Here is a 27,138-nt window from a genome sequence, read left to right on the forward strand (position 1 = left end):
ACCTGCCTAATATTGTGTTGGTCAGGAGCTTTAGGGTTCACATCAACCATCAGAATGGGGAAAAATGTGACCGTGGCTTGTTTGTTGGTACCAGATTGGCAGGTTTGAGTATTTCTGTAGCTGCTGATCTCCTGGGATTTTCACACACAACAGACTCTAGAAATTACTCTGAATCGTGCCAAAAACAAAAAACATTTGAGTGGCAGTTCTGTGGATGTAAATGGCTTGTATATAAATGCAAATTAAATTTAGACCTCTCATTTTCTTAAAAAAATACAAATAAAAAATACAGATCTAGTTTTGTTCATGCTCCCATGGTGGATAGGAAGAAAGCTCTTCATCCACTCTACACGTCAAACAAAGTAAGTCAAAAGAGATTCCTCTGAAAGTCAGATGAGCTTCTACTATAAAACCAAGAATATATTTTTCCCTGCCATAGTGTATATATACTAAACGTAAGCCTCATTCATAGATCATTAGTTCCATCGTACAATAACTGCGTTTACATGTACACCAGAAAGCGTGTTATTGCAAGAAAGTGGCGTTCCAGTTTACAGGCAATGTTTAAGCGGCGTACACTTTACTCCCATGTATATGTGGCTCGGTCAGTAAGGAGCTTCTCCATCCATAGCAACGTAATTTCTCCACAATGCTGGTGTGAATAACAAAAGTGGTATCCGAGGAAGACTGCTATTTATTCTCCGTTGCTTCGCTGTATTTCCAGATATTCCAGAGTTGTCGCTGTGTTTGTTTTCTTAACTTTCCATCATGATATGAAGTGGAACTGCGCTGCAATGGTGGGGTTTACCTCTTACATAAAACTCTGGCATTCCTCCAGTGTGTGAGCGCACATATGAGAACTTGAGTGACAGTTGATATTTTACAGTGGTGTTTATAAATGTGTATAGTTTAAAGCAAACATGGGCAACTTACGGTCCGGGCCATTACAGCACTCTACGTGGTTTACTCTGGCATTTATCCTAAAAGCATTTATTTCATTGGATATTTCAGTTATGTGCATTGGGACCTAGTCTGGTTGCCAGATAAGAATTGCCAATTAGACTTTCTCATATTGGTAATATTCCACCTAATGTTATACTTATTTTGTGCAATCTGGCAAACATGCATGGGAGTGTAGTCTTTCTAGCTCTCGTTTTCCCCTTTGAACAAACTGAGCGATCTCTCTCTCTCTCTCTCTCTCTAGTGTGATATTCTGGTTGGTGTGTTCGCTGTCCTTTTCTGCATATCACGCGGCTCATTTTAGCTTATCGCAGCCCATTCAGCCTGTTTCACGGCCGACCCACCAGCCTGCTCTGTTCTCCCGATGGCCAGTCCACCCCTGATCGGCCCCAAAGTGCATCGGCCCATCTGGAAAATGACCGGTTTGCCAGATTACCAGTCCAGCCCTGAATACAGTACTTTAGGAAATTGTAGAATAGTCCCATTAGCTATTTCTGGGCTTAAATGAAACCAGAACAAAATCAATGCGGAACATAGTATATCAAAAGAAGTACAATGTGGCCCCCCTTGCATTACTTAAAGCCTTTGAAAACTTTGAAGCTCAAAGCTATAAATTCTCCTCATTGCCCAGTAGGTGGCGACGTGCACAAAGAATGCAAATCACCAAAAACAAAAGAAGAAATCTTAGGAGAGAAGTGCGCTTTGGAGGGCTGTTTGAAAGAGTAGGTTAATGAGTAGGTTAATAGTAAAAAGTGACTAAAATATTGAGTTAAATATTACGTTTTTGTGTAAACTATTCCTTTAATGGTGACGTGTGTGAGCAATAAACTCGCATTGCATGTCAAGGGCAGATTTTTTTAACAGTAGTATTTTGGCATTAAATAGACATTTGCTAAGCTGAATAAATGTCAGTTTTAATGGCATGATGTATTTAATAAAGGAATCCATTTGAAAGTTTTTACATTTTGATACTTATGTCATCATAATATTACAATCCTAACTGAAAGACATTTAAAATATGCTATTATGGCCTGTGTTGTACTTGTAATGCTGCTCCACGGCCACATGGGGGAGACATTATATATTGCAAGGCAATATACAAGAGCAATGCAGAAGTGCTGTGTGGAGCAGGTTGCTGTTTTGTCAGGAATAAGATCTTAGTCTGTGAGTTTCCAGAGATGAGGCAACACCAGATTCCCTCCCCCAACTGCTTCATCTAACATTCCCTCTTTTCAGAATAGTTTCCTTCTTTTGTTATTTCGGCCTGAGCTGCTGGGGTGGGCCCGGGACATGAGCTGCCCATCAGATGATAAAAATCAGTGGTTTGTGTTTGACTCCAACTATGATGGAGTATTTCTATTCTATTTCTATTCCTCTGCACTGCTTTGTGTGGAGGAAGTTCTCTCTGGCCTGTTTTTTGACATTTGCTTTCTGGTTTTCACTTCCTTTTGTGTCCGTTCTAATTTTGCTCCCACTTTGTGACTTCTCTTTTCTTCTGTCTTTTATAAAGTTTCCCTCTTACTGTACAGCAGATGTTTTTTTTTTTCTTTCACCCTCTTTTTCTCTCTTATTGTCTCTCATTTCATGGCTCAAGTGTTTTGATCGGTGAAAGATTGAAGGAATAAAGAAATCATGCTACAATCTGTGGGATAACTTCCATATATTAAGTGGGGAAATTCTGCACTTTGTAGCATTTTTTTCCCTCTGAAGTCCACTGAAGTCCACCATTGAAGTTTTCTTGCACCCAAAACATTTTACATGACTCCTTCCAAAATCTCTCTGATCCTTGCAATTAAACAGGTTGTTTTTGCTACTGTACCTTTAGGACATTAATATTTAAATGACCTCTGTTATGATTGGCTAATCTCGTTGCATATGAAGTCAGAAACAATGGCAGCCAAGTTGCTGAATAATGAATAAGGTGTTAATGAATATAAACAAATGTTAATGTGAATGTTTTAGACTATTATTGTATTTATTTATTTTATGAAGCTTTTTGTATAAATGGTCTGGTCAGACTGGGATTGGAGTTTGTGATGAGGAGGGCGGCGGGGCCGGGCCATGACTATGCATGCATGGCTCCCAGTTGGGCTAATCAAACGAGGAGACGGATAAAAGAGCCACATGCAGCTACCGTGTGTGTGTTTATGTTGTGCGTCTTTTTGTCTGATTAAAATATTACTTTGACTGTTCAGCTGGTTCCCGCCGCCTCCTTTCCCAAAATAAACCTTGTTACATTTTTGCCGAAATCCATGAAGGAGGGATTTGCTGTCGCTGTTTCATTTCATTAAATGTCCACCTTAAGTTATAGTATATAATAGTTATTTGATCTCATTCTGAGATGATATTCTTCTCACCACAATTGTACAGAGAGGTTATCTGAGTTACCGTAGACTTTCAGTTTGAACCAGTCTGGCCATTCTCTGTTGATCTCTCTCTCTCTCTCTCTCATCAACAAGGTGTTTTCATCTGCAGAACTGCCGCTCACCTGGATGCTTTTTGGTTTTGTCACCATTCAGAGTAAACTCTCTCTGATCCCAGGAGATCAGCAGTTACAGAAATACTCAAACCAGCCCATCTGGCACCAACAATCATCCATGTTATTATCTAATCAGCCAATCATGTGGCAACAGTGCAGTGTATTTAATCATGCAGATACGGGTCAGGAGCTTCAGTTAATGTTCACAATCATCAGAATGGGAAAAAATTTGATCTCAGCGATTTTTGGATACTATATGCATACAGATGATTGAATTAACGTAAGGAAAGAGTAGAAGACAGAAACAAAGGGGGGAAATCAAGGTGTGCTACTAGGCTTTAGGATTGCAGTGGTGGAAAACACAGTTCTCGACTTTGAGGTCATGTTTTGCTGAGCATGATGTAATTGTAATGTGTTAACAGTATTTGACAGCTCTGACTCTCAGTGGTATGAAACCCTCTGGGCCTTTTGTTCCAGTATGAGAATGAAGTAAGAAAGGGCCCCTGAGGACCAATTTCTATCGCACAAGTTGTTCAGCCCCTGGAAAAAACTGTTACGAATTTAAAGAGTAGTGGTAGGTGGATGGAGAGCAGGATGAGTGCACACACAGATGGGTAGATGCAGGGTTGGGAGAGTTACTTTTGAATAGATTACAGAAAACATGCTGTAAAATGTAATTTGTAATATATTCTGTTAGATTACTCATTGTCATGTAATGATTACTTTAGATTATGTCTTCAGCCTTGGCAGACAAGTGAGAAAATAATCTTACAGTAAAACAAAATTCACTTATATAAAGAATATATGCTCTTAAAAAAAAAGCCTAAACATCTGAATCAGCGTAGCTTATCAAGTAAATGCATTTTAAGGATTTATTTGATTTATTTACTTTATACAGAAAAACATCTGTATAAGCATGCATCTAATGGCTAGAAATACCATTTTACCTTGACATAATGCTAAATGCTCACATGGCAATTTACACGAGGAACTATTTCTGATGCTCCAAACTTACTTCAAACATCTTCTTCCTAAAAAATCTATTATTTGTAGCTTTCTATATGATGATACAGGCTACATTGGTTAGTATTTCTCATATAAGCATCCTTTATTTTAGTAAAAATACCCAAAACTCATTATAAAATGGACAAACCATATAGCCTTGTAATCATGTATTTATTGGATTTATGTTTTATCTGTCAGGGCGTTTTAAAAAAACAAACAAATTTTTTGTGGGGGCTATAGATCCTCAATGGCGTCATATCCACATTTTCAATCGTAACAGTATGGGAAAGTTCTCTGTCTGATCGTATGAATTTAACACATCATAAGTGTTTCACCGCTGTTCAAACGCTTCTCAGATCGCCTCATTTAAAAGCAAAAATGTTTTCCAACTGAATAGACTAAATATAAAATGAAACAAATGACAATAAAATGATCATTACTAAAATACCTTTTGAAAGTAACTGTATTCTGATTACCAACAATTTAAATTGTAACTGTTGTGGAATGCAGTTACTTGTAACGGGATTACGTATTTAAAATACATGTATTCCGTTACTCCCCAACCCTGGGTGGATGGATGGATGGCTGGTTGGCAAGTTAAAGGAATATTTCACCCAAAATTGTTAATTCACTAATCATTTACTAGCCCTCATGCCATCCCAGATGTGCATGACTGTCTTTCTTATGCTGAACACAAATGATGATTTTTTTTTTGAAGAATATTTCAACTCTGTAGGTCCATACAATGCAAGTGAATGGTGACCAACATTTTAAAGCTCCAAAAAGCACAGACAGTTGTAGTGAACGCAATCCATACATTTAGGTTAATATTTAGATGGACAAATGATAATTAACAGATGGTTGATTATTTAATTGGATTGTTGGATTGGTGGTTAGTTTGTTTGTTACTTTGTAAGTAGTTTATTTGTTTCTCATGAATAATTTGAGAATAGGATTGATAGAAAGCTAGGTATATAAGAAGGAATGGATGATAATATATGGTTAGATGTATGTTTACTTAATTGGAATGTTTGGTGGTTCAGTAGATCGGTATTTAGGATGGATGGATGGATGGATCAGTTCCAAATGAATGACATTTTCTGACTGTTTATTTTCTCATGTTATCCACTGTCAAATGCAGACATAGAGAGGACAAGACCGTAAAGAACATGATATGTAACATTGCACCGTGTACTGACTAACACTGCCTCAGTCTGCCATATGGCCTCATATGTGTGATCCTGCTGTGGTGTGGACCTTTCGAATACCACATGTGCCATAAACACTGCGCTCCCAGTGTGGGTCTGTGACAGGGGACATGTCTGGAGGGGCCGCTGCCCTGTTAGACGTGCTCTGTTAGAGAAAAGACGAGTGTGAGAGAGCCAGAGGTCCCGCGCTTCAGGTTACAGCTCTGAGACACACACAGGGAGAGAGAGAGGAGAGCTGTCGGGGGAAATTGGCTGCCAGGCTTCTTGATTTGTTTCTCTGCTCGACTCCTGCCTACACAATAACCTCCCAGCATTCCTCTCATTCCTGCTTGTTTCCAATGTCCCCTCTCTCTCACACACACACACACACACACACTCACACACACACACACACACACACACACAGCTACAGCTGTCACAGAGTTTCACATTGAAAACCCATCGGCAGAACATATTAATGGTGCTGCTGGTTTACTGGCAAGTGACTTACTGAATTGAGTTTTCAGAATTTGAGCTAGATGTAAAAAGTTCATAAAATAAAAATAGACTTACGTGTTATCTATTGAAAATATTATAATATCTCCTTAAATTCTGGTGCATTTTTGGACTGCCTCCTGCAGTTTTTTACATTCAAATTTAAAAGCTTACCATTCACACAAACTGTTTACTACTTTGTATTTAAAGTACACCTACTGTTTACTTTAAATACAATTGGTCTAATTTTTTGGGTCTAATAATATTATATATGTTTACTGTCTTATTATAAACAAAGTTTAAAGCTTTGTAAGCATGAAATTCTGGTTCTGTTTGCTCTTATCGCCCAGCAAAAATACTTATAGAAGAGTTTCATAGAATATCTTGGCCTCTGAGTGGACTAGAAACTCTATTGTAAGTGTCATTACCCTGAGAGCCTCCCCATTGCGAAGATTTACGTATATAACATTTTATCACATATATAACATTGATCAAGCTCTATGAAAAGTTCAAATTCTACGCTTTCCAAAAATACCCCATATGCCTGATTTATGTATCTGGGGACTTGAACAGTTTAAGCGTTAAATTAGTTTGCGATAAGGACCATGAATAGTCACTTCTGCACTACTAGTGGCACCAAACGGAATTGCAAAAATAAACTTTTTCCTATGAAGGGCCAGAAATCAAACTTGTGGGCCAAAAGAGAACATTGCATTATAACAAACTCATTTTTCAATAATTCCAAAATCGCAAGATCTCTGCATTGCATAATGTGCATTGTTACTGAAGCTATTTTTTGTTTCTTTTTTCTCATTCACATATTTCCAAATATTTTGGCTATTAAATTAACAGCCTACAAAACAAATTCACCGACACAGAGGAGTAGATGACAGCATTTCTCCAGATTTGGAATGAGAAGCTTATAAAAAACTTCAAGCCAATTTAATAAAACAATGAACATTAGTCAGAGATATGATTCATACACCAAAAGTGGTTAATGTTCTGTAAAATTATTATTGTATCATTAATTAATCGTTTTAACATCAAGGTTATTTAACGCATCCAGATTTAATTTTTGTTAATATTATTATTATTAACTAAATTGCACGACAACGAACTGATGCGGAGCGAGAGAGTCGGAGTGCCCGTCTGGTCTGTTATGGCACTGGCATCCGCCACTGACTCGGCAACATCTGCACAACGGACGTCACAAAACAACGTTCAGCGAAAATTCAAATGATGAACGTGATGGATATATTAATTTGGTAATATATCAGAAATTTTCCCAGTTAATTTCTGACCCTGGATGGAACTAGACATGGAGATGAGAGGTGGAACAGGTGTTTATGCATCTCTCTTCACCATGTAGCTGGTGCATTAAACAAAGCATTTTTGATATTTCTACCTTTCTTGCAAATGTGCTGCATTATGAGGGAGCGCCAAGATATGAAAGGTGCTTGCGTTGTTAACAGTTTTGTTGATCGTAAACCGGAACGATATAGTTTTATTGCATCGTTCACTTATGGAGACGTGGTATAATGTCATTTGCATGTAGAATTACCAGGTTTATAAAGGTTTATACATCTGTAACCAGTGTTGGGGGTAACGTGTTAGAAGTAACTCTTGTTATGTAGTCAGATTACTTGTGTTCAAACTTAAGGGAGGAGACGTAGTGCATGACGGGCATTGTAGTTCTATTGAGTGTCAGGCCAGAGACTATTTAGCAGAGACAATTCACTTCTGTTTAAATGTATGGGAGAAATTGGAACGCCCAACCAAGAAGCTCTAGCACCCAATTATCAATGGAAGAAACGAAGTCCCGCCTTGAAGGTAAAATAGCCAATCACCTTTATATACAGACATCACCTGTCAATCAACTCATTCATGCCCATTTCCTGTTTTAGAGTAATACGAGTTCAACATTCGGTTGAGTGAAACACGGTTGAGTCATGTGTTAATACACACTGCATTAAAATGACAGCAAACGCGTTATTAGGCAGAGGGATTATAAAACTAGTCTTCCACTGGACACAACATGATGCAAAGGGTGAAATACTCAGTTTACTGACTTATGCAGCCGAACTGCTCCGTGTTAGAGCTCCCCGTAACTGGGAGAATGGGATGAGAAAAGCTGACACTGGATCAGTGGTTCCGAGCAAAGTTCTACATTGATTGTGTATGCAGAGAAAAAAAATCTTAATATCCGAAAAGATTCCACATTTTTGTTTTATAATAAACAAGTAGTTTGATTCATGACACAAACCATTTTTATGACATTTTGGGAAAAAATAAACTTGATTTTAGAGATGCACTTACCTTTGCAAAACTCACTGCCACTAGCACACTGATGCTAGGGTGTTGTGGGTGGTTGCTTGGCCGTTGCTAGGTAGTTGTTAAGGTGTTTTGGTTGGTTGCTGGCTGAACCAAGTCAAAAGAGCCCACCTCCAAATCGCGAATTATGGCTTGGGTCCCTCTTTGCATGCAAGTCTATTGGACTTTTTTTCCCGTTTTATTGTCTGCCAGGCAAAATTGTCTACCGGAGCGGTGGTGGTGGTGTAGTGGTCTAAAGCACATAGCTGTTAATCAGAAGGATGCTGGTTCCATCCCCACGGCCAACACCATTGTGTCCTTGAGCAAGGCATTTAACTCCAGGTTGCACTGGGGGATTGTCCCTGTAATAAGTGCACTGTAAGTCGCTTTGGATAAAAGCGTCTGCCGAATGCATAAATGTAAATGTAAATGCAAAATATAATGGCATATTTTAATATAATAGCTATTATAATATAATAAAATAATAGCACCCATTTTCTCATCAAGGTGCATGATTTGAGGTGTTATTCATGTCTGCAGCATTGTGTGAAATGAGTTGAAACTTCATTAATGACCTTAAACCATCATTTCCAGGGAGTGCGATGAACCCATGGCTCACTCTGCAAGCTCCGCCTCCAGTCTGGACAGCCATGCCCCCTCTGAGAGCAGCCAATCACTTGGTGTTCGGTGGGAGGAGCAGCAGAAAGTGATGGCTTTGGAGCATCTATGTGGGGTTTTCAGAGTTGACCTGGGTCACATGAGGTCACTACGTCTGTTCTTCAGGTAGGTTAACATTAGTCATTAATCTTAGTTCATACAAAATCTTTGTTTAAACACTGTCCCTTAACACTTATTTAGTTTAATCATTTTAAACCATGACTTGCACTATACATAAGTAATATTGGCATTATATTCATAATGTTAGCCAGAGGGGAACTGGCCCCCACAGTGAGTCTGGTTTCTCCCAAGGTTATTTTTCTCCATTAATCAACATCTTCTGGAGTTTTTTGTGTTCCTTGCCACAGTCGCTTTCAGCTTGCTTACTGGGGTTATAAATACAATTATTGTTTAATTACGATTGTGAATTGAGTTATTTAGAAATAAGTATTTCATCAAACTACAAAATGATGACTCTAAGACATTATAGACATGACAGTTTAATCATCTGTTAATCCCTGACATCCATCCATCCATCCATCCATCCATCCATCCATCCATCCATCCATCCATCCATCCATCCATCCATCCATCCATCCATCCATCCATCCATCCATCCATCCATCCATCCATCCATCCATCCATCCATCCATCCATCCATCCATCCATCCATCCATCCATCCATCCATCCATCCATCCATCCATCCATCCATCCATCCATCCATCCATCCATCCATCCATCCATCCATCCATCCATCCATCCATCCATCCATCCATCCATCCATCCATCCATCCATCCATCCATCCATCCATCCATCCATCCATCCATCCATCCATCCATCCATCCATCCATCCATCCATCCATCCATCCATCCATCCATCCATCCATCCATCCATCCATCCATCCATCCATCCATCCATCCATCCATCCATCCATCCATCCATCCATCCATCCATCGAACAGTATTTTTAGTCATTGGTGTGTGTGTGTTCTAGTGATGAGGCATGCACCTGTGGACAGCTGGTCATCGCCAGCAGAGAAAGTCAGTACAAGATTCTTCACTTCCACCACACGGGTCTTGATAAACTGGCCGAGGTGTTTCAACAGTGGAAATGCTGCAGGGAGACCCAGCTCAAAGACCAGGTTTGGAGAGGCTTTTGTTTCACTATATTAGTGAGGACTAATATATAGGTATCATTGATTTGCTACCCTAACCACAATCCCAGGCATACCCAACAGCAACAATGTATTATTAAATGAAACAATGCTTAAAAGATCACTAGTCCTCTTCCACTGTCCTCTGTCTCCAGGTGTCAGATGAGAAGTCATGTATGCAGTTCTCCATCCGCAGACCCACATTGCCTTCTGCTGAGATGCACCCAGAGGAGCGGCTATATCGACGGTTGGACGTCAGCTCATGGCTGCGTCACCTGAACAACAGCGGTCAGTTGGTGGAGGAGTACAAGCTCAGAAAGGTCAGACAAGTGACTCGAAAAAGCCTTGTTGAAGACCAGCATTGCTGGTCACCTGTATGTATTGTATTTCGGATGCAATATGAAAACTCACGCTTGTTTAAACTAGTCTTTTCAGCAGCGAGCATTTACTTATTGCATTCGTTGTGGTGCTTAACGTTGTCACAATATTTGTTCTTTCACTTCCGTATCTCAATTTCACATTAGAGATTTGAGATAGAAATGTGCAGATGTTATAAAAGTTATTCATTTGAGTCACTCAGACTCTTTTATTCTCAGGCAATTTTCTTCGGGGGTATTGACCCGTCTCTCCGTGGTGAGGTGTGGCCCTTCCTGCTGCATTACTACAGCTATGACTCCACTTCTGAAGAGCGTGAGAACTGGAGATTGCAGAAGCGGGTGGAGTACCAGGAGATCCAGCAGAGAAGGTTTGAGACTAGCTGGACTAGTGCTGATCTACATGCACTAAACCCCTTAAGCTTGAATATTATGGGGCAAACTTTGTTGATTTTTTTTGTTTTTTTTTTGTTTCATTTATCATTTTAGGCTTTTGACAAATCAGAATTTTAGTCCATTTTACACTGACTAATTTTAGTGTACAAAAATGACACTTTAGTTGACAATCGGTACATATGTGCAAATGTAGCTTATTTTGTTTTAGAGAAAACCCTTCATAAATCTTTGTATTTTATTGCATATATTATTATATTATATTATATTTACTTGTCTTATTAAATAATTGTCAGGCTGTTAGAACACTTATAAAGTCTAATGCCTGAGTTTGATTTAGTTTATTATCATATTAAAATAAATTGTATATAATAATTAAAAAGTTCTGTAGATGGAAACACCTTGTTGATGAGAGAGATCAACAGAGAATGGCCAGACTGGGTCGAACTGACAAAGTCTACGGTAACTCAGATAACCTCTCTGTACAATTGTGCTGAGAAGAATATCATCTCTGAATGCTTTTCTGAGATGGGGGATGGTGCTGTTTTGTCAGCTCGAGGGGGACCCACACAATCTTAGGCAGGTGGTTTTAATGTTGTGGCTGATCAGTGTATATTCAAGGGTGTTGTGTATAATTTTTGTTGTGTACAAAATAATAATAATAATTAAAAAATACACAGTGCAAAAGTCTAAGGCACATAAGATGTTTCTCAAAAGCATTTGTCTTAAGATGGTTATTTATATTTTCAGCTTTAATGTGTCAATGGGAAGTATAAGTGTTAGACTCCCAAACATTACTTTTGCAAATAGAAAAGATTAGAATAGAAGAACAGGGAGACCTGAAACAGATGTCATGACCCCCATGACCCCTCATGTCAGTCTAGGATTACATATAAAGAGACAGAAGTAATTGAGACAGCCGAAATAGACAGAAGAACTGTGATGAATTCTCCAAGAAGCTTGGAACATCCTGTCTATCCTATTTAACAACCAAGAAAAACTGTGTCCTGGTGTACCAATGAGAATTGGGGCTGTTTTAAAGGCAAAGGTGGTTACACCAAATATTGATTTTGATTTTTTATGTTTACTGAACTTTGTATGACATTTAAGTGATACATGAAAACTATTTATGTCATTATTTTTGAAGACATCCTCACTATGCAACATTTTCCACAAGTGCCAATATTACATTCTTTGCAAATGTATTAAAAGTGACAAACTGAAATTTCTGATAATGAAACCAGATTCTAGGGAAGGAGGTATTGCCCAAAGTGAAGGAGTTCAAGTACCTCGGCGTCTTGTTCACGAGTGAGGGGACAATGGAGTGGGAGGTTGGCCGGAGAATCGGGGCAGCGGGGGCGGTATTGCACTCGCTCTATCGCACCGTTGTCACGAAAAGAGAGATGAGCCGGAAGGCAAAGCTCTCGATCTACCGGTCAATTTTTGTTGCTACCTTCACCTATGGTCATGAAGGCTGGGTCATGACTGAAAGAACTAGGTCGTGAGTACAAGCGGCCGAAATGGGCTTCCTCAGAAAGGTGGCGGGCTTCTCCCTTAGAGATGGGGTGAGGAGCTCAGTCATCCGTGAGGAGCTCGGAGTAGAGCCGCTGCTCCTTTGCGTCAAGAGGAGTCAGTTGAGGTGGTTTGGGCATCTGGTGAGGATGCCCCCGGCCGCCTCCCTAGGGAGGTGTTTCAGGGACGTCCAGCTGGGAGGAGGCCTCGGGGAAGACCCAGGACTAGGTGGAGAGATTACATCTCCACACTGGCCTGGGAACGCCTCGGGGTCCCCCAGTCAGAGCTGGTTAATGTGGCTTGGGATAGGGAAGTTTTGGGCCCCCTGCTGGAGGGGCTGCCCCCGCGACCTGACTTCGGATAAGCGGTTGAAGATGGATGGATGGATGGATGGATTTTTTTTGCTGGTTCAAAATTGATACTCTAAATGCAGAAAACAGATGGTTTGATTAATATAAAGTTTCAAAATGATCATTGTATTAATACCATAGTATTCTTTGAAGTGCTTTTGCTGTACTGTGTAAATAATACCTTGGTACATGAATATGGGAATCATTCAGTGCCATGGTATATATCCCATTATGTTGGTACTGCTCAGTGGTTCTTTATCAGCTGGCTAATATCTACTGTACATATTGACATCTATTGAGTGTCTAAATTCTGAATTCTATGTACATGGTTTTTTTTTGTCCCTTTTATCTGAATATTATGTGCAGTTTAATCCAGTAATTTCAATAACAAAAAGGTATGGGGTAATGCATTGTAAAAGAATGTCTGGATTTGCAGTGCTGTTACTGAGGCATTGAATGACATGTTTCATTACAGTAATGCCAATGCACTTAGTCTCTCGCAGTGAACATTTCTGTTGGTGTTTTAAAAATTAATAGGTTGTTAGTGGTGTGCAAAGGGTGTTGCTGTGCAGTCATCTGTCTAAACCTTGAGGGCCCGAGAGGTGGTAATGGAGAGATGTGGGAATAGATCACACAAACAGAGGTCTCGAAACACTTACATGAAGTTGCATCAGGTCTGGCATTGTTTCGAGCTAAACAAACAGTGTTAATGAAATCCCACCTGCTTGTTATGAGAATGTCTATAGCCGGAGGGGCCACCGTGGGTTGAGGACAGGAATGTTAAGATGTTAAACATGGTGTTTCAACACAGCACAATCTGTTCTGTACTGTTTCATTCTGGTTTTGTTTCAGTTTATTTTTCCTTTTGTTTTTGTGTTCTGTTTTATTTGGTTTTTATTTTTTCTCTTATCCTGTATATTTACAGCTCAGGATGCCCATCATTTTGTAGTTGTTTCATGTCTTTCGTTTTGATATTTACTCTACAGGTTGTCCATGAGTCCAGAGGAGCACAGTGAGTTCTGGAGGAAGGTTCAGTTCACTGTGGATAAAGACGTCGTGAGAACAGATAGAAGCAACATGTTCTTCAGGGGAGAGAACAACCCCAATGTAGAAATCATGAGGTTAGAAATTCACATCTGCCCTCATTCATTCATCTTCCTATAGCCAATCTATTTGTATTTCAATCCTTTTACAACATGCAACAATAAATTCATCAAGACATAAACTTTTTGATTATAGTTGAGCAGAGACCTGAATAATAATTACCCAGTTAAATGTAGCTGGAAGCAGCAGCAGAATCCAGCGAGTTACTGTAAAGAAGTAGGTAAAATGGACGTATTGAATTGGTTCGAATTGGAAAAATGGACTTTTTATACCCTATAGTGTTTGATTATGTGGTTGACTTCATCTACTATTACAGCTCAACATGTTCCTTGCACATTGCGCACTAAGAAAATTCTAAATTTAGCATGTATAGTAACAAGAAAAAGTATGTGAACCCTTTGGAATGACCTTTTATGTATAAATTTGCCTTCACAAATGTTTACAAAAGTTACAACAATGAACAAACACAATCTGTTTTAACTAATAACACAAATAATTGTATTGTTCTTGTACATATTGAATACATCATTCAAACGTTCACTGTGTGGGTTGGAAAAAGTATGTGAACCCCTAGGCTAATGATGTCAACAAAAGCTTATTGGAGTCAGGAGTTGGCAAACCTGGCATCCAGTTAATGAAACTAGATTGAAGGTGTGGTTTAGAGCTAGACTTATAAAATGCACTCAAACATTTTGAGTTTGCTTTTCACAAGAAGCATCTGCTAACATGGACCATGACTCTTCAAAAAAGAGATCTCAAATCAAGAATTGAGACCTTCGATCAAGAATTGTTGCTTTGCATAAAGCTGGAAAGGGTTACAAAGTTATACTGTAGAGCTTACATATGAATCTGTCCACAGTTAGACAAATTGTCTATAAATGGGGATGATTTAGTACTATAGCTACTCTCCCTATAAGTGGCCATCCAGCCAAAATGACTCGAAGGGCACACCGCAAAAAGCTCAATGAGGTAAAAAAATAACCCTATAGTAACAGATAAAGACTTGAAGGAATCATTAAAAAACGGGTTAACCTCTCTGTTCATGAGTCTACTATACTGAAAACATTAAACAGGCATGGTGTTCATGACAGGCCACCACGAAGGAAGCCGCTGCTTTCCAACAAAAAGTGGTGTAAGTTTGCCAAAGACCACCTTGACTCTCCACTTCACTACTGGGAAATGCTTTGAGGACTGATGAAACTAAGGTTGAATTGTTTGAGAAGAACACGTAGCACTACGTGTATCACAATGCTTGGTTAATGTTATTCCTGCCAAAGGAATATTGACCAGTTATTAAATCCAAGGGTTCACTTACATTTTCCACAGCACTGTGAATATTTAATGGGATGTGTTCAATAAAGACATGAAAGATTATAATTATTTGTGTGTTGTTAGCTTAAACACATTGTGTTTGTCTATACTGGTGACTTTGATGAATATGAGATCCCATTTTATGACATTAATACAGAAAAAAAGCTAATTCCAAAGTGTTCATATACTTTTTATTGCCACCTGTAATTTTATTACTAAACATGTATAAGCAGTTTTTTTTTTTAATAGAACAACCATTTGTAAAAAGGAGAACTGGTGCTGCATTAATTGTCTTGCATTTTAATATAAGACTTAACTTATAAAAGCCATGCAACTGCAATATTTCCGCTGCATGATTAATTATCCATTGGCAAAAAAGGAAATGGCAATCGTTGGAAGTAATGAGTCTTCCTTATTCTATGAATAATATATAATATTAATGAATTCAGTTATTCTAACATTTTGCAATGTTAACAATTATAAGCCCATTGTAATTAATCTTATTGATTAAACTTTCAAACTATTATTATTGAGGTTTTCTTTTGCAACTTCCCTCTCAGACGAATCCTGTTGAACTATGCCGTGTTTAATTCAGAGATGGGCTACTGTCAGGGCATGTCAGACCTGGTGGCTCCTCTTCTGACTGAGATCCAGGACGAGAGCGACACGTTCTGGTGCTTTGTGGGTCTCATGGAGAACACCATCTTCATCAGTTCTCCTAGAGATGAGGATATGGAGAGGCAACTGGTAAGGATGGTCTCCTGTCTCAAAAACCAACAGAAACTGGAATAGAATTTGAGTTCTGTTTGTGCTCATGGACATTTTATATATATATATATATATTTTTTTTTTTTCCCCCTTACAAAAATATAGTGTTACGGCAAACATTTGCTCCAAGTTAATATCAATTAATACAAAAATATTACGTTTTTTGCAACGGTTCTTTTTCACATCCATTTGTGGGCTATTTTAACGCAATGTCATTTGAGGGTGAGACTTGATTTTGAATGTTGAAAGTTAGAAACATCAGCAGTGACAAGTTACCAGTAAAACGCATGCTCTTCACCACAAATTTGACAAGTTGATTAATGGGTCAATAAAGGCTGTCGTCATAGTCGTCTTGGGGCATAGTCGTCTTGGGGCTGCCCCAAGACGACTATGACGACAGCCTTTATTGACCCATTAATCAACTTGTCAAATTTGTGGTGAAGAGCATGCGTTTTACTGGTAACTTGTCACTGCTGATGTTTCTAACTTTCAACATGTGGCTCAGGTGGTAGAGCGGGTCGGCCACTAATCACAGGGTTGGCTGTTTGATTCCCGGCCCACATGACTCCACATGCCGAAGTGTCCTTTGGTAAGACACTGAACCCCAAGTTGCTCCCAACGGCAGGATAGCACCTTGCATGGCATCTCTGCCGTCATTGGTGTGTGTGAATGGGACACTGTGTAACCGCTAAGGTTAAAAAAAGGTGCTATATGTGCAGACCATTTACCATAGTAATTGATTACTCATTACCTATGACTTACTAGCTAAACCTTGCATTAAGAACAGATTGTGCTTCTAGATTAGGCACTGAGTTCAAAGTTAACTAGGTAGTTACTAAGCCCCAAGTGTGAACTTAATGGCCCAACTAGCGGCCTTTTTTGGAAGTCTTATCAAGTTTATCTGAAGGCTTATTGTGTATTGAACTTGCAATCGGTTGATGCAACCCTACCCAGGAGACAGAGCCAGTTGAACTTTGTCAAGACAAATTATAATGCGACTGAATTCACTCGAGCTTATAAATGTAGTTCAACAAAATTGAATTCCAATTGGTGAAATTTGGCAGATTTGTGGAAATTTCTGAATGTTTATTGGTATAAAAGCTGAACATACATTTCTAGAAACTTCTGAAATCACAAAATGGATCGTTATCATTTATTTTAATGTATTGACAGTTTGAATACTAGCTTTGTCATTATTACAGCAGAAGTACAGTACAGCCTTAAAATATTGTCTTGGACAACAGGGGTTCTTGGAGTAAAAAAGATTTAAATCCTCTGCTGTAAGTGGTTTGGGCTGAATTAATTGTGGAAGTTTAATACATTGTATTAGGGTTTCAGAACAAGCCCTAACCAGAATATTGATCAGAAAATCAATACAGTGCAGTAATTGGATTTGTTTATGCCTTTCCCTACATGTGAGTCCAGATGTACCTGCGAGAGCTCTTGCGGTTGATGTTGCCTCGGTTCCACCAGCATCTTACCCGGTTGGGTGAGGATGGACTTCAGCTGCTCTTTTGCCACCGCTGGGTTCTTCTGTGTTTCAAACGCGAGTTCCCTGACGCTGAAGCTCTGCGCATGTGGGAGGCCTGCTGGGCTCACTATCAGGTAAAACACACACGAAGCACGCTATACTGCTCATCTCAAACTGGAATGAAGTTAACAGTTGTGGTCACAACTTCCTGTACAACACTTAAAAGTTGTGGTTTATTATTTGTAACCATTTGCTGAATATTTTGTGAAATATAAGGTTAAATTTGGAGGTTCTATATGGGATTTTGGTTTACCATGGATTGGTTAAGAAGCATTGGAGATGTTTCATATACTGATATTGTCATCTCAAAAGACTAAGATGTATGTGAGGGATTCTATTGATTCTTGTCTAGAAAATTTAACCCAAATCAATAAGAAATAAATACCAAATTATAATTTGGATAAAGAAAATTAAGCCTTAATGGCCATTATGATTTTTACTTCAATACATAATTTTTTGGACACTTAAGCACATTTACCCCCAAATTCTCATTAGAATGATGCATCCAGATGTCTTTAGGGATCAAGCACCGAAGGCGTGTAGGTACCTATTGTACCTATTTTCTGTCTTGAAGTCTATGGCAGCCCGTAGAACCCTTTTGGAGGAAAGTTTTGAAATTTGGTACACTGACAGAGGAAACCCTGACTGATAACTGACCAAAATGTTAAGTCCCTAACTCAAACCCTCTTGCACCACCAACTGTTCAAATTTGCACCCAATTTCCATCCGATAATGATTTTCCACCATTTTGAATGTTTCGAAAAAACCTACTTTTTCTAACTCATTAGCCATATGTTCGATTTGCCTGAAATTTTGCATCCATCCATCCATCCATCTTCAACCGCTTATCCGAAGTCGGGTCGCGGGGGCAGCTGCTCCAGCAGGGGGCCCCAAACTTCCCTATCCCGAGCCACATTAACCAGCTCTGACTGGGCTGACCCGAGGCGTTCCCAGGCCAGTGTGGAGATGTAATCTCTCCACCTAGTCCTGGGTCTTCCCGAGGCCTCCTCCCAGCTGGACGTGCCTGAAACACCTCCCTAGGGAGGCGCCAGGGGCATCCTTACCAGATGCCCAAACCACCTCAACTGACTCCTTTCGACGCTAAAGGAGCAGCGGCTCTACTCCGAAGCTCCTCACGGATGACTGAGCTCCTCACCCTATCTCTAAGGGAGAAGCCCGCCACCCTTCTGAGGAAGCCCATTTCGGCCGCTTGTACTCGCGACCTAGTTCTTTCGGTCATGACCCAACCTTCATGACCATAGGTGAGGGTAGGAACAAAAATTGACCAGTAGATCGAGAGCTTTGCCTTTCGGCTCAGCTCTCTTTTCGTGACAACGGTGCGATAGAGCGAGTGCAATACCGCCCCTGCTGCCCCGACTCTCCGGCCAACCTCCCGCTCCATTGTCCCCTCACTCGTGAACAAGACCCCGAGGTACTTGAACTCCTTCACTTGGGGCAAAACCTCATTCCCTACCTGGAGTTTTGCACTGAAGAATAAATTATATCAGAAGCTTTTAAGTAAACCAAACCGTTCTCGTATAACGCTTTAACGAATTTGATGCCAAGCATGCAAAAACGGACGTGAGGTTGTATCTATGCAACGCTTTGGCGTATTGAAACGAAACTTGGTATATGCCATAGCCATCGTGACTTGAGGATACCTGCACAGTTTCGGCACAGCACCACCTATTGGTCAGGAGAAATGAAAAAATGGCTATTTTTGCTTATAACTTTTAAATAGTTTGGCCTAAAATCATATGACTGGTCCCTTTAGATTCCTTGGGGCATACGGAGTTGAATGATATCCTATTGTCTTATTTCGTCCATATTGGGTGTTCTGAATGTTGTTGTAAAATGCTATTTTAAATGCATTTGCATATAATAACTAAACTTGGTATGCATCAGTGGCACCATGCCCTGAGGGTACTTGCAAAGTTTGGGCCAGCGCCACGTTGTGGTCAAAAGATATAAAAAAACCCCCAAAAAAACAAGATGCTTAAAATGTTTGACTAATTTGGCCTATCATGCTGTGATTGCGGTCTTTTAGATTCTTTGGGTCATGCCGAGTACGATGATACCCAATTTGCTATGGTTGGACATAAATCCTCTCTGCCATTTTTTTAATTGAATACCTACTTCTGATTCGCACAAAATTTTACATGTATACAAAATTTTTCGATAGTTCTTGAATAGCACATCAACTAAATAGAAAGCAAGACGCCAAAAAGGATCTGAGGCTGTATCTCAGCAGCACACCCTGACCGCACCATATATATTTGTTCAAATTAATCGGTCAAAAGTTTTAATTGATTGTATTGTAATATAAGCAATTCTACTTATGTTTTTTTATACCGCTTTCCTCAAAATCAGTGATGTCCAATCATACTTCCTTACATGCTGTTGGTGTGCTTGGCCCTGTCATTGCTGCTTGCAGTTTTAATTACTACTTCTTATTATTATTATTACCATAACACAGTCATGTTTTACTGTATTATAATAACAATACTGTTATACAATGATTTTCATAATTAAAATAAGCTAAAATGAAAGGCAATACCAAGGGAGAACTACTATGATGTAAAAAAATCTGGTTCTTGGGGTGAGAAAGGAGGAATCGGGAACGGTGAACTTCAACTCAAATTGTATGTTGTATGTGATTTACAAATCAGAACAAAAACACTCTCGCAACACTCCCATGCCACACAGGCTCAGCGGGTGTTTGTGCGGGTCTCTCTCCACCTCTACTGGCATCTGGCTCGCTTTTAACTCCATCTCCACTCTCACTTCAATGACAACCAGCTGTTAGAGACTATCATTGACAGGTGATGATCCTTATCGTTCTCATCTCCCGATCTCGCTCTCCACTCGACCACGCCCCCACTACCACAGATGTATAAATACTTTCAACTATTATACCACCTTTTTCATGTTATGTTAAAATCATAATGACTATCTTTATTTGTATTGCTATAATTATAATTGGGGTTTAAAATGAATGGGACTGTAACATAATGCAGTATTTCCCAATGGCTAAAAGAATTCTACGGCCCACCACTGTCCCACAATAGGCTAACCATCCTCAATATTTTTCCTTTACAAGAACTTGTCCATGTTTTCTGTCCGTCTTAGCAGCGTGTTTACTTGTAATGTTTTAAATTCAGCTATGTAAAAAAAAAAAACATACAGTACGGACAGGGTCGGACAAATTCCGTCATAATCTGTTATTACCCGTCATTTTAATTTTAATCATGAATTTACAGGACGGGCATATAGCAGATTATGCATTTTATTTATTTATGAAGAGAACAGATGTACAACAGAGACATGAAGCTGATGAATGTTTTTTCCCCGCAGTGACAGCGGAGGCCACTAAAACACGACATATGAACAACGCATTATTACAAAAAAAACAATACGATTAAACAATGAACAAAACACGTAAAAAATGAACTGAACAGAACTCCATCGACAACAACCTTCCTCCTGGTCCGACTATAACTGGGTGCCTGGCTGTGCGTAATCAAACGCATCAAGGGAGACTGATGCCGAGGTGATTGTCATTAGAGTTTGCATCTTTGCCTCGGACGGATGACTTCTCGTGGCAGTTTTAATTTGGTTCTGGTGGCTGAACACATGACAAGAGTTGCAGAATGTTTAGGTCGAAGCATTTTCTTGGTGAATTTAAATGACATTTACATTTTATATGTAAATATAGTCGCTTTTATCCAAAGCGACTTACAGTGCACATATTACAGGGACAATCCCCCCTTGAGCAACCTGGAGTTAAGTGCCTTGCTCGAGGACACAATGGTGGTGGCTGTGGGGATTGAACCAGCAACCTTCTGAATACCAGTTATATGCTTTAGCCCACCACTCCTAATTAGTTCAATAACAGTCTGATATTTGTAAACGATAAGGTCATATTTAATTAAAATAAATTATGAGACATTCAATGTGTCTTCACAAATTTGGACAGTTTTTAAATATTTCTTGTTTAGTATCTCAAAGATATTATTGGTGAAGCAAAAATGTTTGTGTGAAAAACATTTTGGTGTGACGTCATTTCATAGACTTCAATGTATTCTGCAGCGCTGACGTGAGTCATGTGATGACCCTTAATGAGTATAAATATCAATCACGTTTGCACATTAATCATTGCTCTTCACAATCACAAAAGTGACCGATTATGGTTTCAAAACGGCAAAATTCTCCATAAGGTGAGGAGTTTGTATCCTGGAAATTATCATCATTTTTTTCATGCACTTATTTATTTTGTGGAATTTGCCAATTTTCCACGCACACCTGACAATCTTTCACGGCACACTAGTGGTTGGGAAACACTGACATAATGTATATAATATTGTCTAAAAAAAATAAAGAAATAGGTTTCATTTTCTGTAGGCAAAATATACATTTTTCATTTGTTTCTTTTAATTATAGAGTAAAATAGGATCTGGAATTTTTTGTTTTGTTAGAATCATCCATTTCACTTGTGTATAGTATATTGAAGAAATTATGATAATTATCCAGATCTATAACTGCCTGTGACGAGGAGGAGGGCATTCAGCCGGTTCCCACCTCCTCCTTGCTCGTTCGTTTATTTGTTACAGTGGTGCCGAAACCCAGGAGGGAGGAGGGACGTGCTGTCGTGGAGTCCTCGCTGCTGCCATTCACCAAGTGTGCAGCCACGGCCATTTGCCTGGGGACGGAGGAGTCCCTGGCGGCCACCGAGACCTGGAGGAACCGCGGCCGTCTGCCGAGAAGGGGAGAAGCGGTTCCGTCCGCCAGGGGCCGGAGGACTCTACCGTCTGTGTCTCGCCCTTTCCCTCTCCCTACACATTGCCTCGTCTCTCCCCCAGGATCACAGGTGGCAGGGTGGACCACCGACTGACAGAATGACAGCGTCTCCCCTCCAGAGGTGGGGGGGTGAGGGGGGGTATGTTAGTCGGACCGGTGGCGCCCTGGCCAGAATCGGGTGGGGGAGGATTGTGACGAGGAGGAGGGTGTGGCTGGGCCATGATAGAGCATGGCCAGCGCTGAATCAGCTGATCAGCGGGAGAGCGAGATAAAGGGGAGCCGGAGACACCAGTTCGGGAGAGAGAGAGACGCACAAGGCTGCTTAGCATGTGTGTCTGTTCTTTTATGTTGTTTTAAGTTCATTTATGTCATTAAACCTTTATGTTGACCGTTTGACCTTTTAAATGAGATGCAATCTTCCCCTCATAGATTTAGTTGAAATCTGAGCATCCCTACTTAAACTTAAGAAGTTTATTTCCCATTTTGACTTCCTCCTTTCTTTCCTTTTAATGATATTTACTGTAAAAGTCAGATGAATGTGTGAAAGTTCAAAAATAGGTCAAAACATCCAGTAGTTTGAAGGACTGTTCTGCGTAGAAATGTACCTAGTCCACATAATAGTCAAACATATGTTATAATATTGTTGTAATGTTATTTTATACAATTGCATACAATGCATCCTCCTGTCTGTAACTGAAACCTTGGAAACCATTAGTAAATGATCCAAATAGTCAATGTTCCTTAAATGCACAATGGTTGGATGAAACAGACGAACATGCTAATTCCTACCATTAGATAAACGAATGGGTGTCTGTATCAGTTTAAGGGTCTCTGCAGTGTCTAATGAAGATGAGATGCTAATTATCAGGCTTCCACAGAATGCCATTTGCATTCATTGGCATGTAATAACGAGGTGATTTTTGGGAACAAAGTGCTTCCCTCATTTGCATGTCGACATTTACTGCTTTGTAATTGGCTCTATTAGCATTTAGCCTCATCGTGATTGGTGGAGGTTCTGAAATCTGTCGTTTTATTGGTGTATATATAAATATATGGTGTTGGTTGTTCGATTATGGCTTTCTATAATGTGTGTGAATGTTCTTTGGCAGACAGACTACTTCCATCTGTTCCTGTGTGTAGCCATCATTGTGCTTTACGGCGATGATGTCACCGAACAGCAGCTCGCCACTGATCAAATGCTGCTGCACTTTAGTAACCTCTCCATGCACATGAATGGAGAACTGGTGCTGAGGAAGGTATGAACACACGCACACACACAGACCTCCTCATGGTTATGCATGCTGCGCTCTTGTCCTGTGTCAAACAATAGCGATTTATCGCCGTACAGCTACATACAGATGATATTTTTCTCACAATAACTGTTTGGATGCCAAACAATTTTTGGGCATGGTGTTTTATATAAAGAATTATGTCTTAAAATCAACAGTTATGTTATGCATCATGCAAATAACAGCAATTATACCCTATTTGGAGAACACTATCACTACATATAGTCAGATTACAGTTAGATACATGTTTTTAAAGTTGTGGTGAGTAGTGACATTGGCCAGACCAATGACTGTTTTCATTTTTGTAATTATTAAGTAACCTTTTTTTTAACTAATTTACCTGTATTGTTTGGGAAAATGTTCTACATTACTTGGTAAAATCACTTGAAAAGGGGTTCTGTAAGCGGCTGCTGCTTCTTTCGGCTGCTCCCGTTAGGGGTCGCCACAGCGGACCATCCGTGTTCCGCATATTTGACTTGGCACAGGTCACATGCCCTTCCTGGCACAACCCCCAGTGGCTGGGGGACTCTGGGTTCTATAAGCTTAAACGTTAAAAAAAGACTCTTTTAAATACAAAAAACAAATCAACTGAAAATACTGCCCTGAAGCACCTGCTGTTTTGTAAAGTATTTTTTGTGAATTGAGGAAATTAATATATATTTTTTAATATTCATATCATTTGAATCATTGATATAATTAAATTGCATTGCATGTATTTGCTAAATTAAATTGTATTTAAATTGAATTTGCTATAATTAAATTGTATTAAAGCTAGGGTTGGGAACAGAGTACTGGTTCTGAACATGGTTTTGAATCCATATTTTTTTAAATACTGGAATCGTTTGATTTTCGTTTCTGTTAAAAGATCCTGAACAAGCAATATTCCGCCAAAGTGGGCGGGACATCGTACTAAAATAATGACAATTCAGTGGCAGCTCCGCTACTGAACCTACGAATAGTGCGACCAGTGTAGTCCGATTGCCGAACAAATGACTCTTTTGCACTGGCACTTTTTAGTGAATCGTTCTTTAGTGAGTTGTTACTGAATCAATCTTACTGATGTCCAAGTTATGACTTTCGTCATTTCCAACACAGAATGACTACTCAATGTAGTGCACATTTCCAAGCCATTTTTATCAAACGTGTCCAAATGGAACAAAAAAACAAAGTTTACGCTAGCCTTAAAGGAAAAGTTCACCCAAAAATTAATTCTTTAATAATTTACTCACCCTCATGCAATCCCAAATGTGACTTTCTTTTGCTGATCAAGATTTTTAGAAGAATATTTCAGCTCTGTAGGCCAATTCAATGCGAGTTAATTGTGACCAATACTTTGAAGCTCCAAAAGCACATAAAGGCAGCATAAAATAAATCCATAAGACTCCAGTGGTTAAATGCATGTCTTCAGAAGTGATATACTGTAAGTGTGTGTGATAAACAGATCAATAAGTCTTTATTTTGTATTTTTTTAAAAATTTTTTAAATAAAATAATTTTCACTTCCCCCCAACCCCGCATGTTTTCGAACATATCGCCACCTACTGGGCAGGGAGGAGAATTTATAGTAAAAAAGGACATATAATATTTTCTCTCTTTTTCACCCACACCTATCATATTATTTATGAAGACATGGATTTAACCACTGGAGTCTTATAGATTTCTTTATATGCTTTTTGGAGCTTCAAAGTTCTGGCCACCATTCACTTACATTGTATGGACCTACAGAGCTGAAATATTCTCCTAAAAATCTCCTCTTGTGTTCAGGAGAAGTAATTAAGTCATACACATCATTTACTCACCCTCATGCCATCCCAGATGAGCGAATTATCATTTTTGAGTGAACTATCCTTTTAATTTACGGTTTCACCCTAGCTTTAATAGCGGTTTTGGATTTATGAGTCAAGTAAGATCTGTGGTTAAGATTACTTGGAGACTTTCACACCTTTTTTCTACAACCTAAACAATGTATGAGTATGTGTTTGCGAAGTGTTGGTGACTGAAGAGATTGCTTTAGTATGTTATCTAACCAAATATGCATTACATTTGCTTGAAGATTTCTATTTCTTTCTTTGATTTTGTCTCTCTCGTTATCTGTAATTCTAGGCACGTAGCCTGCTCTATCAGTTCCGCCTTCTTCCCAGAATTCCCTGCAGCTTACACGACTTGTGTAAACTGTGCGGGCCCGGAATGTGGGATAGCCGCTACATCCCTGCCGTAGAATGTTCCGGAGAGCATCCCGACTCTCAGAGCTGCCCCTATGGAGGCACCGCAACCCCCGAGAGCCCACCCTTACCTAGCCCAAACCAGCCCAGCGAGGGCAAGAAAGGTTCCAAAACACGAGACATTTTCACCTTCCACAAGCACTCCTGACTCAAACTGGACTCGGGATCATCGCCAGTCACCATTTAAAGTTCTGGGATTTCAGGTCTCCATAGCTGTAATCGACATCTAGTATCAAACACTGCCTCGTCTATAAATGCTGATGACCTCTTTTGGAGGTTAAAGTTAACCCAAAAATGTACTTCTCATTTACTCACCCTCATGTTGTTCCAAACCCCTATGATGTTCTTTCTTCTGTGCAACACAACAGGAGATGTTGGGCATAATGTTAACCTCAGTCTCCATTCACTTTCATTGCAACTTTTTTCAATGTAATGAAAGTGAATGGAGACTGAGGTTAACATTATGCCTAACATCTCCTTTTGTGTTCCACAGAAGAACGAACATCATAGGGGTTTGGAACAACGTGAGGGTGAGTAAATGATGACATAATATTCATTTGCATTTTTTTGGGGTGAACTATCCCTTTATGGAACTTTTTGTTGTTTTTTTTTTTGTTGGTGGAATAGATCGATTTCATCAATAATATACATGTACAATTATCACAAACAATCAAGAATAACAACCTTTTCATCTTGCAGATTGACATTTCAGAATATTTTTCTATTTGATTTCTTTTTTTTTTTTATATCACTTTGTAGGCACGTGTTAATGTGCGTGGTGTGCGTGCGTGTGTGTGTGTGTGTGTGTGGTACATTACCACAGTCGAAGGAAGTTCATGTTTTCCAGCTTTGTTTGCATCAATCACATTGCTGGATATTTTTGTTCCTATTCTGTGCAAACTACAAACATGAACTAAACTTGTTCATTATTGTCCGGATGCTTTTATATGCAACAGTTCATTTATTTGTTCATCATATCGAAGACTTAGTATGCTATATATTTCTGGATGTTCCATTGTAATTAATTTTGGCCATTTATGCTTTTCAAATCCTCACAATAAATATAATTGCATGGATGGTGGAAGGTCAAGCTCTTAAGTATAACTGTTTTGTTAATGTAATTAAAAAGGTATTCTATGTCTAATTACTATTTGATACAGTTAAGTGCAACCCAAAGTTTGATTTTGAACTTGAACAAATGTTATTACCATTATTTACTGGAATTGGTCTTAAGAACTC

General features: G+C 39.3%; 1 protein-coding gene across 1 annotated transcript in view; it reads left to right on the top strand.

The window, feature by feature from the left end:
* Positions 1–26,242, top strand: part of LOC127652650 (TBC1 domain family member 16-like) — a 34,127-nt gene extending 7,885 nt beyond the window's left edge. The window contains exons 4-12 of the mRNA XM_052138916.1: positions 9,031–9,219; positions 10,090–10,237; positions 10,405–10,569; positions 10,846–10,994; positions 13,865–13,999; positions 15,854–16,040; positions 17,487–17,666; positions 23,499–23,645; positions 25,781–26,242. Coding sequence (XP_051994876.1) covers positions 9,031–9,219; positions 10,090–10,237; positions 10,405–10,569; positions 10,846–10,994; positions 13,865–13,999; positions 15,854–16,040; positions 17,487–17,666; positions 23,499–23,645; positions 25,781–26,047 — 1,567 coding nt within the window. The 3' untranslated portion in view covers positions 26,048–26,242. The remainder of the gene's footprint in view (positions 1–9,030; positions 9,220–10,089; positions 10,238–10,404; positions 10,570–10,845; positions 10,995–13,864; positions 14,000–15,853; positions 16,041–17,486; positions 17,667–23,498; positions 23,646–25,780) is intronic.
* The last annotated feature ends 896 nt before the right edge of the window (positions 26,243–27,138 follow it).

Source organism: Xyrauchen texanus, chromosome 12, assembly GCF_025860055.1.
Source record: "Xyrauchen texanus isolate HMW12.3.18 chromosome 12, RBS_HiC_50CHRs, whole genome shotgun sequence".
In the NCBI taxonomy this organism is placed as follows: domain Eukaryota; kingdom Metazoa; phylum Chordata; class Actinopteri; order Cypriniformes; family Catostomidae; genus Xyrauchen; species Xyrauchen texanus.